The sequence below is a fragment of the Microsporum canis genome, genomic scaffold (genome assembly GCF_000151145.1).
Source record: "Microsporum canis CBS 113480 supercont1.3 genomic scaffold, whole genome shotgun sequence".
NCBI classification, from domain to species: Eukaryota; Fungi; Ascomycota; class Eurotiomycetes; order Onygenales; family Arthrodermataceae; genus Microsporum; species Microsporum canis.
This window is the reverse complement of record NW_003299167.1, coordinates 747,967-763,988: the sequence shown is the minus strand read 5'-3', so window position 1 is coordinate 763,988 and position 16,022 is coordinate 747,967. Positions and strand designations below refer to the sequence as shown.

The 16,022-nt window shown below is 46.5% G+C and overlaps 7 protein-coding genes across 7 annotated transcripts; 3 read left to right on the top strand and 4 right to left on the bottom strand.

Moving 5' to 3' along the window:
* Positions 1 to 224: 224 nt before the first annotated feature.
* MCYG_03127 (conserved hypothetical protein) lies at positions 225 to 4,217 on the bottom strand (the record flags this gene model as incomplete). The annotated part of the gene is made up of 5 exons (XM_002847575.1): positions 225 to 361; positions 453 to 1,722; positions 1,893 to 3,766; positions 3,826 to 3,992; positions 4,075 to 4,217. The coding sequence occupies 5 exons, from the start codon at positions 4,215 to 4,217 to the stop codon at positions 225 to 227; spliced, it is 3,591 nt and encodes a 1,196-aa protein (XP_002847621.1).
* A 288-nt stretch (positions 4,218 to 4,505) lies between these two features.
* MCYG_03126 (cell division cycle protein 123) lies at positions 4,506 to 5,843 on the top strand (the record flags this gene model as incomplete). The annotated part of the gene is made up of 2 exons (XM_002847574.1): positions 4,506 to 4,615; positions 4,676 to 5,843. 2 exons carry the CDS (start codon positions 4,506 to 4,508, stop codon positions 5,841 to 5,843), a joined length of 1,278 nt encoding a protein of 425 aa, XP_002847620.1.
* Positions 5,844 to 6,002: 159 nt separating this feature from the next.
* On the bottom strand, positions 6,003 to 6,896 carry MCYG_03125 (3,2-trans-enoyl-CoA isomerase,Delta(2)-enoyl-CoA isomerase; the record flags this gene model as incomplete). Its single annotated transcript, XM_002847573.1, has 2 exons — positions 6,003 to 6,639; positions 6,703 to 6,896. 2 exons carry the CDS (start codon positions 6,894 to 6,896, stop codon positions 6,003 to 6,005), a joined length of 831 nt encoding a protein of 276 aa, XP_002847619.1.
* Positions 6,897 to 7,671: 775 nt separating this feature from the next.
* MCYG_03124 (conserved hypothetical protein) lies at positions 7,672 to 8,503 on the bottom strand (the record flags this gene model as incomplete). The annotated part of the gene is made up of 2 exons (XM_002847572.1): positions 7,672 to 8,121; positions 8,201 to 8,503. The coding sequence occupies 2 exons, from the start codon at positions 8,501 to 8,503 to the stop codon at positions 7,672 to 7,674; spliced, it is 753 nt and encodes a 250-aa protein (XP_002847618.1).
* A 711-nt stretch (positions 8,504 to 9,214) lies between these two features.
* Positions 9,215 to 10,250, top strand: MCYG_03123 (66S preribosome component MAK16; the record flags this gene model as incomplete). The annotated part of the gene is made up of 2 exons (XM_002847571.1): positions 9,215 to 9,276; positions 9,335 to 10,250. 2 exons carry the CDS (start codon positions 9,215 to 9,217, stop codon positions 10,248 to 10,250), a joined length of 978 nt encoding a protein of 325 aa, XP_002847617.1.
* A 514-nt stretch (positions 10,251 to 10,764) lies between these two features.
* Positions 10,765 to 11,526, top strand: MCYG_03122 (conserved hypothetical protein; the record flags this gene model as incomplete). The annotated part of the gene is made up of 1 exon (XM_002847570.1): positions 10,765 to 11,526. The coding sequence occupies one exon, from the start codon at positions 10,765 to 10,767 to the stop codon at positions 11,524 to 11,526; it is 762 nt and encodes a 253-aa protein (XP_002847616.1).
* A 645-nt stretch (positions 11,527 to 12,171) lies between these two features.
* MCYG_03121 (phospholipid-transporting ATPase 1) lies at positions 12,172 to 16,021 on the bottom strand (the record flags this gene model as incomplete). The annotated part of the gene is made up of 2 exons (XM_002847569.1): positions 12,172 to 14,156; positions 14,209 to 16,021. 2 exons carry the CDS (start codon positions 16,019 to 16,021, stop codon positions 12,172 to 12,174), a joined length of 3,798 nt encoding a protein of 1,265 aa, XP_002847615.1.
* Between the last annotated feature and the right edge of the window lies 1 nt (position 16,022).

Below are 16,022 nucleotides of genomic sequence, written 5' to 3'. Positions count from 1 at the left end.
ATCACGCTACCATAGAGCAAACATCCTAACATTCTATTTTTTACAACAATTGTAGAGTTGCCTATTGCTGCACACATAGCGGAGCTGGGACAGTAAAAATACTCGGACATGGTTTATGTTCCTCAAGTGAACACTACCGTTCTTTAATAATCCAAAACCTCAACGTGTATTAATATAGATAATATAGAGGGCAAAACTCCATAGGAACTTGATAGATTCTAAAATTATTGTTTCGTAACTTGGACGATATCACCAATGGCAACTTCTTCAGATTCAGCAGCAGCTTTCTTGGCAGCTTTCTTAGCAGCTTCATGCTGCTGAACTTTATAAGACTGGTATCTTAAAGCAAGAATAATCATACCTGGAGGAAGTTGTTAGCTACGTCTTCATAACAATAAAAAATGAATGATAGAATTGAGAGCATAGAAACGGGGTTACAGGGGATTTCTCACTTGCGCTGGTGGCAACTGCAATAACAGCTCTCCGTGTGAGCACCCATCTAAGTCCCTCTACTTCACTCTTCCCGTCACTGTTGAGAGACACCGTAATCTGATAGTTTAACTCTTGAATTGCCGTGTCAATTGACCGCTGTAGCTCCCTAGTAGAAATTTTTTGGTTGTTGAACATCTCTTTCAAGTCATCCTTCAAACCGGCAAGGTCCTGCGTCATGCGTTGGGTCAGAATATCTAATTCATGCTGTATTAGAGCACGCCGGGTGCGTTGGGATTGTATCTCGGCATTCCGGGATGCTTGAATGGAGGTCTGCAGTTCAGAGCATGCTGCTCGGAAAAGGTAATTCTCGTTTTCAAAGTCGGACTTTGATATTAGCCTGGCGCGGGTCGTCTCGAGATTTACTGCCAGTAAGCCGTGGATTGACTTGGCTATGGATATGGATTGCTGCTCCGTGAAGCCACTCTTACTCAAGTCTCTCACGAGGGTGTAAGTGTCAAAATGATGGACGTACGGGTTCGGAGGCGGAGGCTTGTGCTTATGACCATGAATATAGGGCTCTATGGCGTTTGATTGAGAGTGCTCTATATCCTTCTGGGGCTCTGGTCTTGATAGTTTGTATACTGAGCCCAAATCACCCTGAGAAGGGGCATCGCCAACGGACCCAATCTCAATTAAGCCAGGAGGTTCGCTATGTTCAGCATTCCCTCCAAGGCTTTTTTCCGAAGCTGTTCCGGTTGCCGTATCTTTGGAATGGGCCTTGTCCGACAACTGAGCTCCTGTGTCAGACGCGCTTCGTTTAGGGGGCGTCTTGGATGTGTCATTGGTCAATTTATCGCCCTTTGCTACCCTCTGGTCCGTCTCTTCCTTTGAGCCCTGGCTAGAACTTGATTCCACGCTATCGCCAGGGACTTCGGAAGGACGCAATCGCGGTTCTACAGCCGGCCCATAACGTTTTTGAAAGCGTGTGTCTTGTTCACATGGACGGCTTGAATGTAGCCCCGCGGAATGCGTTCGCTGTGACGGGCAACGTATAGATCGGTAGGTGGTCGGCTCGCAAGCTCGTACGGACCGCAGGAGGTTTGGATAGAGAAAAGGGAGTCGTTGATGCGCCATTTTGAAGCTGTGGTGGAGGGAACATTGGTTGACGGAACGATAACTTGAAGATGTTACTAAAAAGTGCCGATATTGAAGTAGTTTTAAGCCCGGGAAAAGCCCGGTCACGTGGCTAGTGCCGGGGAACTCGACCTCCATATTTCTACAAAGTGTTGGCTGATTGATTGTATTAAATTATTCTATATATCTTTTCATCGACATCCCAGCAATCCGAAGAGAAGCTGCGTCCGCTCCCAATATGCAAGTGACCGTTTCCTGAGGGTTTCCAAACTTTCATCCTCCAGCTTCAAATCATCCAAAAGACTGGACAAGTGTACCGAACAAACAGAGCTCCCTTTTCCCCCTGATGCAGTTTTTGGTACCATTGTGTTACCCAAATACATGAGGTCGAACAGATATTGTATTTTACAGTCCCGTTCGATAGATGGGTTTGTAGCACTTTGGTCCTGCTCTTCATCCTTCACCCCATTCTCCGAAGCCTCAGTCTTTGCGTTAGCTGTTTCTCGCTTGGGGCCGGCGTCGAGAAGCGTGTCAAGTGATTTCTTAAATTCCACTTTCAAGGCAAACAGAGCACTAGGATTCCATAAATCCGGTCCTAGGTTATCCATTGTAAGCTCAAGCCTGCGTAACAGTTTAAATCCCGCCGGAGACGGCTGAACTGGCAGCTCTGGTTTCCCTTCCCACAGAGTCCTGCCGGGGCACCTTAGAGAGCTCTTGCAAGGCTTCAGCTTTTCTATATGTACGGATAGTTTGGCTATCGTATCTATTGCAATGATATTGTGCAATCCCGGTATTATTTTCTGGGCAAAATGCTGTTGTCCTCCATCTAGGAGTTTGTTTGGGATTTTGTTTCGAATTTCACGGATCATTCGGAGTAGAAAGACGGCCTGTAAAGCTTTCTTTTCTTCGGAAAATTCGTTCAGTACTCCAGTTAGAGTAGCTTGAAGTTTCTCAAATCCTTTCATCAAAGCTTTGCGATGCTCTTCTTCAAGAATAGCGGGATTATCCTCCTTCAAACATCCATTTATATGGTCAATGATATCCTCGTCACTGTCATCTTCAACAATATCCTCCCAGTTATCACTTTTCATCCCGTGAATTAAGGCGGCCCTAGTTTCGACAGTTTGGAGCCAAGTTTGGTATAAGTCCAACAACCGCAGAACATCAGTTCCTCTACCTAGGGTTCTGTTTACAATCTCACCCTTGAAGTTTGAGGCGCCCTCAGAGAAATCAAGCGACGTAAGCTTTGGATCCCACAGTAAAGATCTGTCCTTATCATTATCCGTTGAAAGATTATTTATAACAGACGTGATTTCATTTCCCAAAGTAGCTAGCCCTTCGGATTGGCCTTGGAGGGTCAATATTAGTTGGTGGTTTATGATGTCCTGTAACCCTTCGAATATTTCTAGATTTGAATGGGTTGGGGTTGAAGACTGAACCAGCAACCACGACTCCAATAGCTGCTTTCGTAAACTCAAAAGCTCTTCGAAGTCATGAAACCCCTCCAACTTCAGCTTCGCTTGTGATGAAAATATTTTAAATGTGTCTTTAGACCAAGGCTTTAGCTGTATATCTCTTTCTGACTTGGGTATTTTGTTATACTTGATCCATGGAGTAAAATGCTGAATGTCTGCCAATAACCAGGGTTTTAAGACATCTATGTTGAGTTCACCCAGACAGAAGATTTCAGGGTCTGCAAGGAGAGGCTGAGAAGTCAGCTTCTCCAACGCAGCCGCTAGGGGGCCGGCAAGCAGATGGTCAGCCTGCCGTAAAGTTTGCAAGTACAACTTTAGAGCAAGAAGAATGCCGTCTTTTTGTGTATTTTGTATTATTTTCTGGCCAATTGCATTCTTTCGCACATCACAGAAATGTCGTATGGCGTCGCTAGAGGAAGAACTAGTGGCCAGGCAGAACGCAGACAATGCGTGCACAAGCCTATCCGTGGTAGTGTTAACAGCAGCCAGACGTAGTTTCACTCGGTTCAGCAATGTTGCCCGGAGAGAAACTAAATTCTTCTTCAAACTATCCACAAAAGGGGGGACTTTTTCATGCTGCGAAAGTGCTTTTAGGAGAAGTCTCAAAATCACCAGTAGCTTCGCAGTGAGTACTATGGAGCCGCGTTTTCGAATTATTTTTATGGCTAAGTTGGTGCAGCTTCGGAGGAGACATAGGTGGGCCTTGAGTTGTCGTTCATCACCACCTATTTGAATGTTAGCCTGTTGCACGTAGTCAAGGTAGAATCGATCCTCATTTCCTCACTGATTTTGGAATCATCTTTCAAATCAAAGGTACACTCAGCCCTTTTCGCAATGGCTCGAGGATTGCATCGTTTTCCAATACTAGATAATGTAGACTCAACTTGCTGTATATGCGTGTTCATGTCCACGATGGTCTCTGCGGTTCCAAGAAGGTCCCGATATTTGATACTTTCCATGCAGCCATACATTAGCAACCTTTCTCGTCGTATATTCAATAGCAATATCTTTGCTCCGCAGGCCTCAGACCTACCCAACAAGCGACCTCAGCTTGTCCCTGTTGCTCTCGGCATCTCTGTGAAGTTCCTGTTGTAGGCGCCGTACCGTCGGAATAGGGTACTTGAACGCCTCTTCCCACGAATTGAGAGTCAATGCATCTGGAGTTTCTGCCGCCATCGTCAAGATTGGCCTGATTTTCCAGGCTGAGCTTTTCTCCAAGGTTGCTTCATCGCTGTCAACTTGATAACATTTTAGACGAACTTAATGGTCACGTGATATGTATATAAGCGCCAAGCGACCAATCGGAGGCTCTTCTACTTTATGCGTCATAGGAGTGTCATTATTATTATCATTATATTAATATACGATTGAACGCCTTATTATATCGATCATCTTTCTACATTCTGCAGTTGGTTGCGAAAAAGCAGTAACAGGATATCTATTTCCTGCTGATAGATTCAAAATATGGCTGTCCCTCCCGAGCAAACTCCTCCCCGATCACAAAATCCAGTGGCTTTCCCTCCAATAACTAGATCGCATATCCTTAATTGCTCATACCACTCCTGGTATTCACTGTAAGCAATATACTTATTGTTAGAGGCTGATGCAGGATAAAACTAACCAGCAAACTACAGTTACCGATCTCTATCCCCCAAAGCACGCCTTATTCCACTCACAGAATCATTCATAAACTATATCCGTGCAGATGGGATTGTTCTTCCTCCAGACGAGATCAGTCTGGAGGTATCCGATGATGATAGCTGGACACTGTCCATGTCGAATGGTGGTAGCAACTCGGATAAAGAGGAGTCTGATGATGAGGATCGTACCTATGACCCATCACAAGAATGGCCAGAGGTACATGCCGAGGTGATAGCCAAAATCAGGGAGCTGGGCGGACAGGTATCACCAAAGCTGAATTGGAGTGCACCAAGGGATGCAAAATGGATACTTGCGACGAATGATATGCAATGCAGGACGGCTAATGATGTGTACTTGCTGCTCAAGAGCAGCAACTTCATGAACCATGACCTTGACCATGCCTTTGATGACTGTGTCCCCGAGCCAGGACAAGAGCAAAATATGCCATCGGATCAACCGCCTATTCCATATCACCTTGTGCTACGAAAATATTTTAATGTCAATACCTCGCTTGAGTTTCGATGCTTTGTGCGCCACCGACAGCTTATTTGCCTTTGCCAAAGGGATCTGACATACTATGACTTTTTATCCGGTATGCGGAATGATTTATTAAGGGTGATCCAGTCTTTTTTCGACGAGAAGCTTCGGGATACATTTCCCGATCCAGATTTTGTATTCGATATTTACGTTCCTCCGCCACACAATCGGGTCTGGTTAATTGATATCAACCCTTTTGCCCCAAAGACCGATCCCCTCCTTTTTTCATGGCAGCAGATACTTAAGATTGGCCAGGAGGTAGAACAGAGTATCAATGGCCAAACTAACGGTGTCGAAGAACAGGTTGTTAGACTAAGTATTGGTGATCAAAGCTTATCCTCTGCCGCGGAGACACATCCAATACAAGCTGACGAGGATGACAAGGAGGATTCAGATATTGAGGAGGTATCCGAGTTGCCACTGTTCCTCCTGCTCTCTGGAGGGAATCCAGCGGGTACGAACATGAACGCTGCTCCCTTCTCAGCACACAAACTTCCAAAGGATGTAGTAGATGCCTCTAAAAGTGGCCCTGGAGGCATGAGTGAGTTTCTTACCCAGTGGAGGGATATAATGGAGGGAAGAATACGGCCGGATACAGGTGCAGATGACAGTGACGATAACTAAAAAAAAAAAAAAAAAATTGTATGTACGGTCATAGTTTAGAATGCCAAACTAGCTAGTTTATGTACATCAATTCGTAAGTAGGCCTCTAAGTAATAAAAGAGAAATGTATATATATATATGTAATAGAATGCCAGGTTGCCGCCCAAATCAGTGCACAATCTATAGCTTATGTCGCTTCTGGCCAGAAGCAAGTTTCATAAACTCGGCTTGAGGGATGCCAGACACAAAACGCTCTAGTCCCCCAAACACTTCGCGGACATTTTGTTTGTCCAATATATCTCGATCTGGCGCGCCGATCAAAGCCTTGATCTTCAACATACTGTCCTGGTTCAGATGGGTGCCCAGAGTCATATCGATTTCGTGTAGGACCATCTTAAGGAAGGCATCTGAATCATCCTCCTTCCCACTTGATGGAGTGAAGATCTTATTTACGAATCCGGTTTGCAAGAGATCCTCCGATGGGATACGTTTGCTCATGATAAGAGCTTCTTTGGCCTTCGAGATGCCCATCCGCTTGACAAACGCGTGGCTGGAACCTCCCTCTGTAACTAGGCCGATAGACGAAAAGGGCGTGAGGATATAGGCATGAGGGGTTGCGTAGATAAAATCTCCGAAAGCAGTGAGTGCAGCGGAAAAGCCGACGGCGGGCCCATTAAGAGCAACAACCAGGATCTTGGGGTGTGTATAGAAGGTATGGGTAAGGTCGATGTTATTAGCGACGAATCCTTGAACGATATCTCGACGTCCGTCTATGTTTTCACCTGTCTCGGGTGCACTTCGAACAACATCTGCACCACTAGCGGTGGATAGGACTTGTCAGTCACTCAACTCGCTTCACTAGCAAGAATGCTTCACTTACGCCGAGAAGAACCTGCCGGCCCCAGTCAGGACTGTGATATATATGTCGTCTCTCTCCGCAACTTCTCGCATCTTCTGGCCAAGAAGATAGTAGTGTGCGGCGGTCAAGGCATTGAGCTTCGACGGCCGGTTCAGAGTGATGATGGCTACACGGTCTTGGTAGGTGACGGTTACCTCGTCTGTTGGGTACGACATCTTGATCGTGGGACTGTGAATGCTGGCAGATACGAAAGAGAAAGGAGAGATCTCTCCCAGCGACCTTCCAGGGGAAATGTTTCGTGGCGTACTGTCGGGTCTCCTGTAGCCCAGAGGATGGAGGATTATAAAGGCCGCCAGGGGAGGCTTAGGGGGATATTAGCCGGAAGAGTATAAATCACTCCGCTTCCGCCTCCTGTAAACTGACTGGAGCCACGAAGACGAGGCCGGCTCCATCGTTCGTTGCTTAGAAGCTGGAGATGTTGAAGATTTGAACCGAAACTGCGTGCGCGACCTCGGCATCTCCATCGCACAGGCGGACTAACAGCCGCGGCATCTTTTCTCCTTTCTTTTTTTTCCTCAACCGTGATGATATTTTCGAGCCCTTAAAAGAGAGAGCAGAGTACTCGTTGACTATCGTTAACAATCTCTAGATTAGTTGATAGTCGCTTTGTTCATCAAGATACCTAACTTTCTCAGAATCAGTTTTTAAACGGGCAATCGACAGTATACACAAAGCATTTATTATTTCTATAGAGCAAGAAATGTCAAGCCATCACGCTCCTCTATGCTAACAAATAGGTCATGTAATTCTATGACAAGCTATCAGTGAGAATTCGATTATCGATGAAAAAGGGACAAGGTTCGTGAATCTCAAGAACGTGGACGTCCAGAAGTCCTACGCTATCAGGCCAAAAGGGCCCATCGTATTCCCTCGCCTAGAACCCGACCGCTGATCTGGAAAAGCTGTAAATATGATAAAGGTTAAAAGGTCTCATGTTGGCTCGGTGATCACGATTTTTGGGATGTTGAACACTGGGCGGGGAGTTTCTTCGGTATCTTCGTCTGGCACAGCTTTGTCATTATCGCCATATTCCTCTGGCCTGGGGATAAGTTCCGAGATGCAGGTCGCGATATACGTGACTAGAGACCCGATATAGCCTGATTTCTTCCAGTAGCCTTCGTTGCAAGAACTGGTCTCCGAGTGCTGCAGAAGATCACACATCCGTCGAAAAGGTTTCTGGCATCCAGGGCAGAAGAATATATACCCTTTTCCATTGGGTAACGACTGAACAAAGTTCGCTGCAAGCTGTAGGATATCATCATGTCCTACTCCAGAAGGGCAGTTTCCAGATTCCAGGTGATTAAACATCGCAGAGAGGGTCGAAAAGTCCTGGGAACAACAGTAGCAAGAAACTCCGCGGGGCCTATGTTTGAATGCATGCTATAGAGTAAATACCAACGCGTTAGTTTCCATCCGGGGTGGCCATTGAAGATAGATTTCCCTAAGAGATACAACATACCCCATTCAACTCATGGGCGTTTGGAAAGTAGTCACCACATGCAACACATAGGTAGTGTTTACAGGTATTATGCTGGCGTAGCCCAATGGCTGAAGGGGCGAACCAGTGGCAGGGCTCACAATAAAGATGGGCTTCTTCCAGATGGCGCTGTAGGCTGGTAAAGGTCTCAAAGTCCTGATGGTCCACACACAGATGACAGACATTGTGCTTGATAGAGTATCCAACATGCGAGCGGTAATATTTATCCAAGGAGAAGCTAATATTACACCGCTTGCAGTGGACTCCTCTGTTGGCTTGGTCCATCTCTTCTATCAAATAGCCATAGAGAGTACCTATCCGGTAAAGGGATAGTATAATGAGACCCAGAGCTAAATAGCTATAGAGATGAAGTTGTGTTCACGCTCTACAGCAGCAAGAAGTGGTAGGTTCCGGATATCTCTAGTTGTAGTGAAGAACAAAGCTATTCAATAGAAAGAGAATGGCGCGTCTGCTCAACAACTAGATAATGTCTTGCTCTTCAAAAAAAATAAACAGCAAGTTCTCAAGAGGTAAAGGCAAAGGCAAAGAGATAGGAATAGAGAGAAGTGAAAGTATTCACTGGCTTAAGGGCTCACTGCAGCCTGTAAGTCTTTTAACCCTCACTTAATGGAAAGTCCCAGCATTGTATAGAATAATATCTATTACAATACTAGGGATTTCTCGGAGGGAAGCACGCATCCACAAGCAACAATTTGGGTATAGCCTAGAGCTCTATCTTCATTTTGATATCTCTACCAACATCAAGATAGATTCTTTGCTCTTTTATCAAAAATATGAGCTTATTTACTAAATTTGATGTTTCTGTTTTTTGAGCTTTTTTTCCAGCTGTTTTGATAGGTTGTATCACGTGATTAAACACAGAAGCTTAAAAAAAGGTAAAAATATTTTTTTTCTTTGAACGAAATCAAGAGCTTCGAAGTTCATCTGCTTTATAACACCGACTCAGGGCCGTTCCTGAGCTTTTAGTTCGTCAAGATGTCTTCGGATGAAATAGTCTGGCAGGTCATTAACCAACAGTTTTGCTCTTACAAGCTTAAGTGAGTCTATATTCATTAGTCTTTGCTTTTATGAATTTTTTCTGACTTGGGAATATAGAACCGATAAGGGCCAGAATTTCTGTCGCAATGAATACAATGTTACTGGATTCTGCAATCGCCAGTCCTGCCCTCTGGCAAACTCGCGGTATGCGACTGTCCGATCAGACCCCAGCACCGGTGCCATGTACCTTTACATGAAAACGGCAGAACGTTCCCATATGCCTAATAAGTGGTGGGAGAAGATACGGCTGTCTTCGAATTATGCGAAAGCTCTTGGACAACTGGACGAACGCCTCATATATTGGCCGAAATTTTTGATTCACAAGTGCAAGCAGCGCCTTACTCGGCTCACTCAAGTTAATATACGGATGAGAAAACTTGCGAAAGAGGAGGAGCGCCTGGGTGAAAAGCTAGTCCCGAAACTTGCTCCCAAGATAAGGAGGCGAGAAGAGACAAGAGAACGAAAGGCGGAGGCTGCTGCAAAACTCGAGCGGGCAATTGAAAGGGAGCTTATCGAGCGATTGAGAAGCGGGGCATACGGCGAACAGCCTCTGAACGTGCAAGAGAACATATGGAAGAAGGTTCTCAGGGGACTGGAGAGGCAAGGAGAAGGTGAACGAGACGAGGACCTCGACGAGGGAATCGAAGAAGAGCTGGAAGAGGAAGAGGAAGGTGTCGGGGAAGTCGAGTATGTTAGTGACGTTGACGAAGACGAAGACATGGAGGATCTGGAGGACTGGCTCGGTGACGAGAGTGACGATGCAGGCAGTGATGGGATTGACGAGGATGAGGACGACGATGATGAAGACGAAGAAGATGATAGCAGCGCCAGCGACGAGGAAGTCCAGAAGAAGCCCGCGCCTGCACCCAAGAGGAAACGGCCTGCAGCGCCGTCTCGGCCACGGAAGAAGGGGGCGCACGTCGAGATCGAATACGAGACAGAAGGACCGGCCAGAGAATCTCTCTTTGCATGAGTATTCTTACGATAAGCCAGAGCAAAAAAAGTGTTTGTTTCTCCTTGTTCATTTCCTCAGGGTCGTTATATTCGCATGGAGTTTTGGGATCTACTTGGGCGAATGGTTGTCTCCATGATATCTCATGTACAGGACTGTTGATTTTACAGTGTCAATTGACCGACTTCATTGCATAGAAGATTGAATATCTTTGTTAAACAATTCTACCAAACTGTTGCAATAGTACTCCTAATCATAAAGTGATAAACCTGGACATGTGACATGGGGATAAAATATGGAATCTTTTCGTGGTTTGGAGACTTTCGCCTTTTTCTTCCCACTCCGACGTTTCATACTAAAACACTTAACGGGAACCGCAGGAATGGGGTTATATATTTAAGCTGCTCCTCTCTGAATTCCCTAATACCTTGTCTCTCAAGTTGTCTTCTTCGAATCAGACTGCCGCGGCTCCTCTAAGCCCGCCGCTCACGCACCCGTACGGCCCAATCAATCCCCTGCGGTGTCAACTCTCACCATGACGTCCTACTTCTCATCTATAACATCGATATCTAACCTCAGCACTCGCTTCACCTCTCTTCGCCGTGTCATATCCTCAGATGAGACCGACGACCCTGAAAACGAGGATCTCTCACATATCTCCAATGTTTTGCGAGCATACTACAACGAGAAGGGCCGCAGGCTGCCCCCTTGGTTACCTCCAGACAAGAAAGCGGGATCCAACACTCCAGTCATTGCAACTTCTCAGGCATCCTTCCAAGGCTACGGAGGCACGCCGTCTCAGCCTGGCGGTCGAGGCGGCCTAGGAGACCTATGGGACGATTCAGGGCGGTCGCAAGCACCGCAGCAATCTACAGGGAGCCTTCGTGCCGGTCGAAGCCAGAATAGCCTGGCGGGCCAACAAAATTCGCTGCCATCGTCCCTTAAACCCGCTCCAAACCATCTACCCCATCGTCCTACCGCGGCCGGCTTAAGGGGCCAGGGTGGAGGGTACGACCGCGACCCTTCACCACATGCTGCAGGCCGCTCTCAATCTACGGGTGGCGCGAGACCGCTCCCCAGCCAGCGTGCTGGGTCATACCAAACCTCCGGCGCGCAGATATCACGGCCAGAAATAGATCGAACGTTATCTGGAGCTTCGGCGCAGGACAGACTTCGTGCGCGGTTGCATGGAGGTAGCAAACCGCCATCTTTCGGGTCTAGCAACTCGTTTGATTCCACCTCGAGTGATGGAGCAGGGTACTCTAGGCATGCAGCACCGCGTGGTGGCTATCGATGACCTAGCAGTGCCTCAGAGGCAAGTGGGAGATAGAGAGTGCATAATGGCTCAGACATGTTGAATTGTTTTCTCAAACGAGCCCTGGCGTTTTTGGTTGGCATCATACACTATTATTCCCATTTCTCTCCTCTCTTGATGGAGCTTTATTTCCCCTATTCCCCTAGCTTGGCCTTTCTCTTCTATCTATCGTCCTCAGAGCCTCTGTATATATCAAAATACGAGTATTTAATACTATCCACTGTGAATAGTGCCTGTTCATGGTATTCTCTCTGTGGCTGGCCCTATGCTCCTTATAGACAATAAGAGTGCATGGTAGTGACTTGAATTTCCAACACCAAAGAAAACATAGAGATATCAATTTCAAGTAAGTCTATGCGCCTTTTCAAGGCAGTCTAACCTGACCGTGCAAATAAAATAAATCCAAGTACAAACTTATAATATGAACACCCATGCTGGGTATAAATACACCAAAACACCACCATCCAAGTCACAACAAGGTAGTATATAAGAATGCCGGCCCAAAAATCATAACCGCGGTAAAAAAAAAAGTGTATCTAAAAAGTATCAAACCACGAAAAGATAAAGGGGAAGAATCGTAGCTGACGGAATAAATGCTGGGTAAAATATAAGATTATGAAGGAATGCTCAGCCCCGTACTTTGCGATAGCTTGGTGGGCTCCAAGTACGGCTGATCAGTTTTACGGCCCAGACTGGTATAAGCGAAACGGCACAGATAACGGACACTTTCCATGCCCATCCCCATGTAACAACATATGCAAGATCATAGTAATCACCAAGGAAAGGAACGGAAGCACCGTAGACTATGGCGGTGCCAACAATGCACATTATCATGACAGGATGCCATGTGGTGATAGAAACAGCAACCATGATAAGTTCATTCAGAACCAAGGAAGTGAACGAGACACTGACGAGTCGGGGGCCGGCGATTTCGCCGACGAGAATCTGTGCAAGGCCTTCTATTACGGCACCCTGGTATACGGAGACGAGAACCCAGGTGAAGAAGGACCTGTAACTGAGGCTCTTTCCGGATTTCAGCTCCTTGTATAGCTCCGGGTAAAGGTTTGCTAGGCCTTCATCGACATCACGGTCAAGGACAAGGGAAAAGACAGGGGCGTTGGTATAGATGGTTGCATATCCCACAAGAAGCCAGTTTATGAACAATCCTTTTGGGTCAAAGTGACTTGCAATGCTAAACATGGTCTGACATGCACTGATTATCAGGCCACGATGCATAACAAACTGGGCTAATTTAGCAGACCTCTTGTAAGAGTTACGGCCATGCCAGAACAGGAGCTTCGTGAGATGGTGAAAGTGTGTGATACTGAAATCAGCAGCAAGGGAAGCCTGTCGTCCTTCTTTCCCAACAATTCCAATTCCAACATCCGCAGCCTGAATCATAGAAACATCATTCCCGCCATCCCCTATGCAGCATATACGTTTCTTGGTATGTTGCCGAATCAGAGTCGCTATTTCAGCCTTCTGCATTGGAGAACAGCGGCAGGCAATGACAGCTGGAAGACGTACCGCGAGGGTTATAAATGGTACTCGAAATTGAGAAAGCATCAAAGCAAGGGATTCCCCGTCGATCAGTAGACACGACTCGGTCTTGTTGCGGAGGAAATCCAAGGCATCATTTGCTGCGTCCATATCCTTCAGTTTTGTGACTGTATTGATTACTTGACCTCGAGAGACGAGTTTTGAAGACACAGCAACACACCGTGCTGTTTCAACCTTGTCCCCTGTAAGCATCCAGATCTTGATTCCGGCGTTCCTAAGCAGCTCAAGAGAGGGCTTCACATCCTTCTGTAGTTTGTCCTCAACTCCAGTAACACCTAACAGCTCGAGATCTTGCTCGAGGTACTCCCGAGCTACAATAGCCATTAGACTGTCCCTATCATTGAGAGACATGGAAGCTTCCTTATAACTCTTGGAAAATTCACTGTAATGTTCGGAGGAAAGCTTCTTTCTTCCTACCACCAATGTCCGTAAGCCTTCCCGTGCCATGTTTGCTGTCTCTTCATCAAGCCAGTCATTTGCTGAAACGATAGCGGACATCACTGTATCAGCGCCTTTCTGGAAGAACCAGATCTCGTTTTGGAGTTGTGGTGGGCAACCTTGATGTTGGTCTGATGAAAATTGAACTATAATCCCCATTCTTTTACTCTCAGATGTAAATGGAAAGACATCCAGGATTTTAGCTTTGATTGTAATTGCACTAGAGTCCCCCACGCTGAGAATAATAGATTGCCTATCCCGATGAGACAGTTTGAGCCCAACCTCCTCCGTATATTTAACAATCGCGATCTCGTCTGGAGAAGAAGCTTGGTAGGTTGTCATTATCTCGCCGTTTTCTTCCTCTTTAGTTGGCGTAACGTTATGGCACAGTGCAAGGGCTAGTATTAAATCTCTAACTCGGGAGCTGATTTCGCGTCTCGTTCTCGTTGCTGGTCCTGAACTTGGCTGCGTAGAGGAGTTATTAAATGGTAGCAAGTCAGTTACACCGGTTGACCCAGATGCTGAGAATCCCTGGCGAACAAAGGATGCAACCTCCTCCATTGCTTCGTTGGCATATGACACTGTACCGACATGAATTTTTTTAAGTTCCATCTCTAGTTCGATGTTAGTTATTGATAAGAAGTTGCCTGATACTTGGAAGCTTACCATTCTGAGTCAAAGTACCCGTCTTATCAGAAAGCAGGTACTCAATTCTTCCAAGATCTTCTGGAATTGTGCTCGTTCGTACGATGGTTCCGGGTATCCCCTTGTCTCTCTCGATAAATCTCCCATAAACAGATTTGGCCATGTCAAGATTTACTCGTAGACTCATTGGGATGATGGTGGAGAAAAGGATAAGGTAGATCATAATGGCAATATACCACTTCTTATCATCTGTTGGTTCAAATTTTTCCAAAGCGACCAGAGTAATCGATAAGGTTAAGGTGAGAGCACACAGAATCTTTGTTAGACTATTTATTTCATGTTCCAATAACCCGACCTTTGAACGAGATGCAGAAGTCGACAAGGCAGACCTTGTCTGAGATCCAGTATAAATGACAGCGGCATAAGTGAGCGTATTAGAGGCAAGGACAGTGTTTGCCCAAGCGGCGTTATCAATACTGAGTGGAGCAGACTGGGGTTGCTCATCCTGTTTTCCACTCCCTTCAGTTGCTGGATCATAGAGCTCTGATGGGAGCTGTGAGAGTTCGATTTTCCCAACAAACTCATTAACATTTTTAGCTGGAGTGCTGGCAGTGATGCGTATTCTATTGAGCTCAGCTAGTGGGAGGCTCTGTGTGAGCGGAGACGCAAGTCGTAGCTTCCAGTCTGTTTCACCGTCCAGTTGGTCGGTTCGAATAAAAGTCTCGGCAGAGCCAGCTGCATCAAAAGACGCGTATATATTATTATCTTTATTGGCCCCTGGAGTATCATTTCCTTGTCCATTAGCATCACCCCGAGGGGTTGATGCTAGGTCCTGCCCCTGGGGTTCAGTAGGCAAGGACTTTAATATAATGACATCTGCCGGAAGGCGTCTGTCCTTCCCAATTTTCAAAATATCACCAACTTTGAGGTCCCGGGACCTTTTTGTTGTTTCCACCGGCTCAGGCCAGCCAGGGGTTTGGCTTTTGGACGAGATAAGGCCGGAGGATCGTAATGAGGAGCGCTCGAAGGATATTACGTTATATTCCTCGGAGTTTGCTTCCGCGTCCCTTCGGCGACGAGAAATATCATCCAGTGCCTCCTTGCTAAGAGAAATGAATACAACGAAGGAAAGCGGCGCAATATAGGATGAGATATAACCAATACGTAAAATCGGGATGGTCTGAGACAAAGCCACGAGGAGAAAATAGATGTTGAAGAAAAAAGAAAACTCATTGTATAGAGTACGTGGAAGGAAGCTCCACGGGGTATATTTGGCGTTCGACACGATGTTAGGCGGATATCGTGACTTTTGCGTCTGGCCAACGAATATTTCGCGAGGAGGTACCTTGTTGGCAGCCTTGTCAGATCTGGGAAGCTTCAGGCGATCGAAAATCCCATCACTATTGTTAAAGATTGGAAGCCCAAGCCTAGATCGCAAACCCGAGTTAACATGACCAGACGACTGTCGTGACTGGGGCCTCCGCTGCCCGTCTGTAAGGAGGGGTGCATCATCGTCCGCAGAGCTTGTAGTTCCTCGAGAGAAACGAGCCTCTTCGTGCTCCTGGTCGTAAAGCAGTCCGCCCAAGTCATCTTCTTCTCCACGTTGTCTAGTATCCCGTTCCCATGGTCGTTTTTGCGCTTTATGCCGTAATTTTTTCAGGGAAACCGCAGGGCTATACCACCGCGAGCCATCCGAAGGCCTCCGGGACCTGTCATTATCACCAAATCTCGGACTTGACTGTACCCCTAGCTCCTCAAGCTCCAAGTCGTCGTCGTCATCCAAGGAACTTATGGACCGTCGATCGGGCTGTGTGGTGTAAGAATGTGTAGGCATC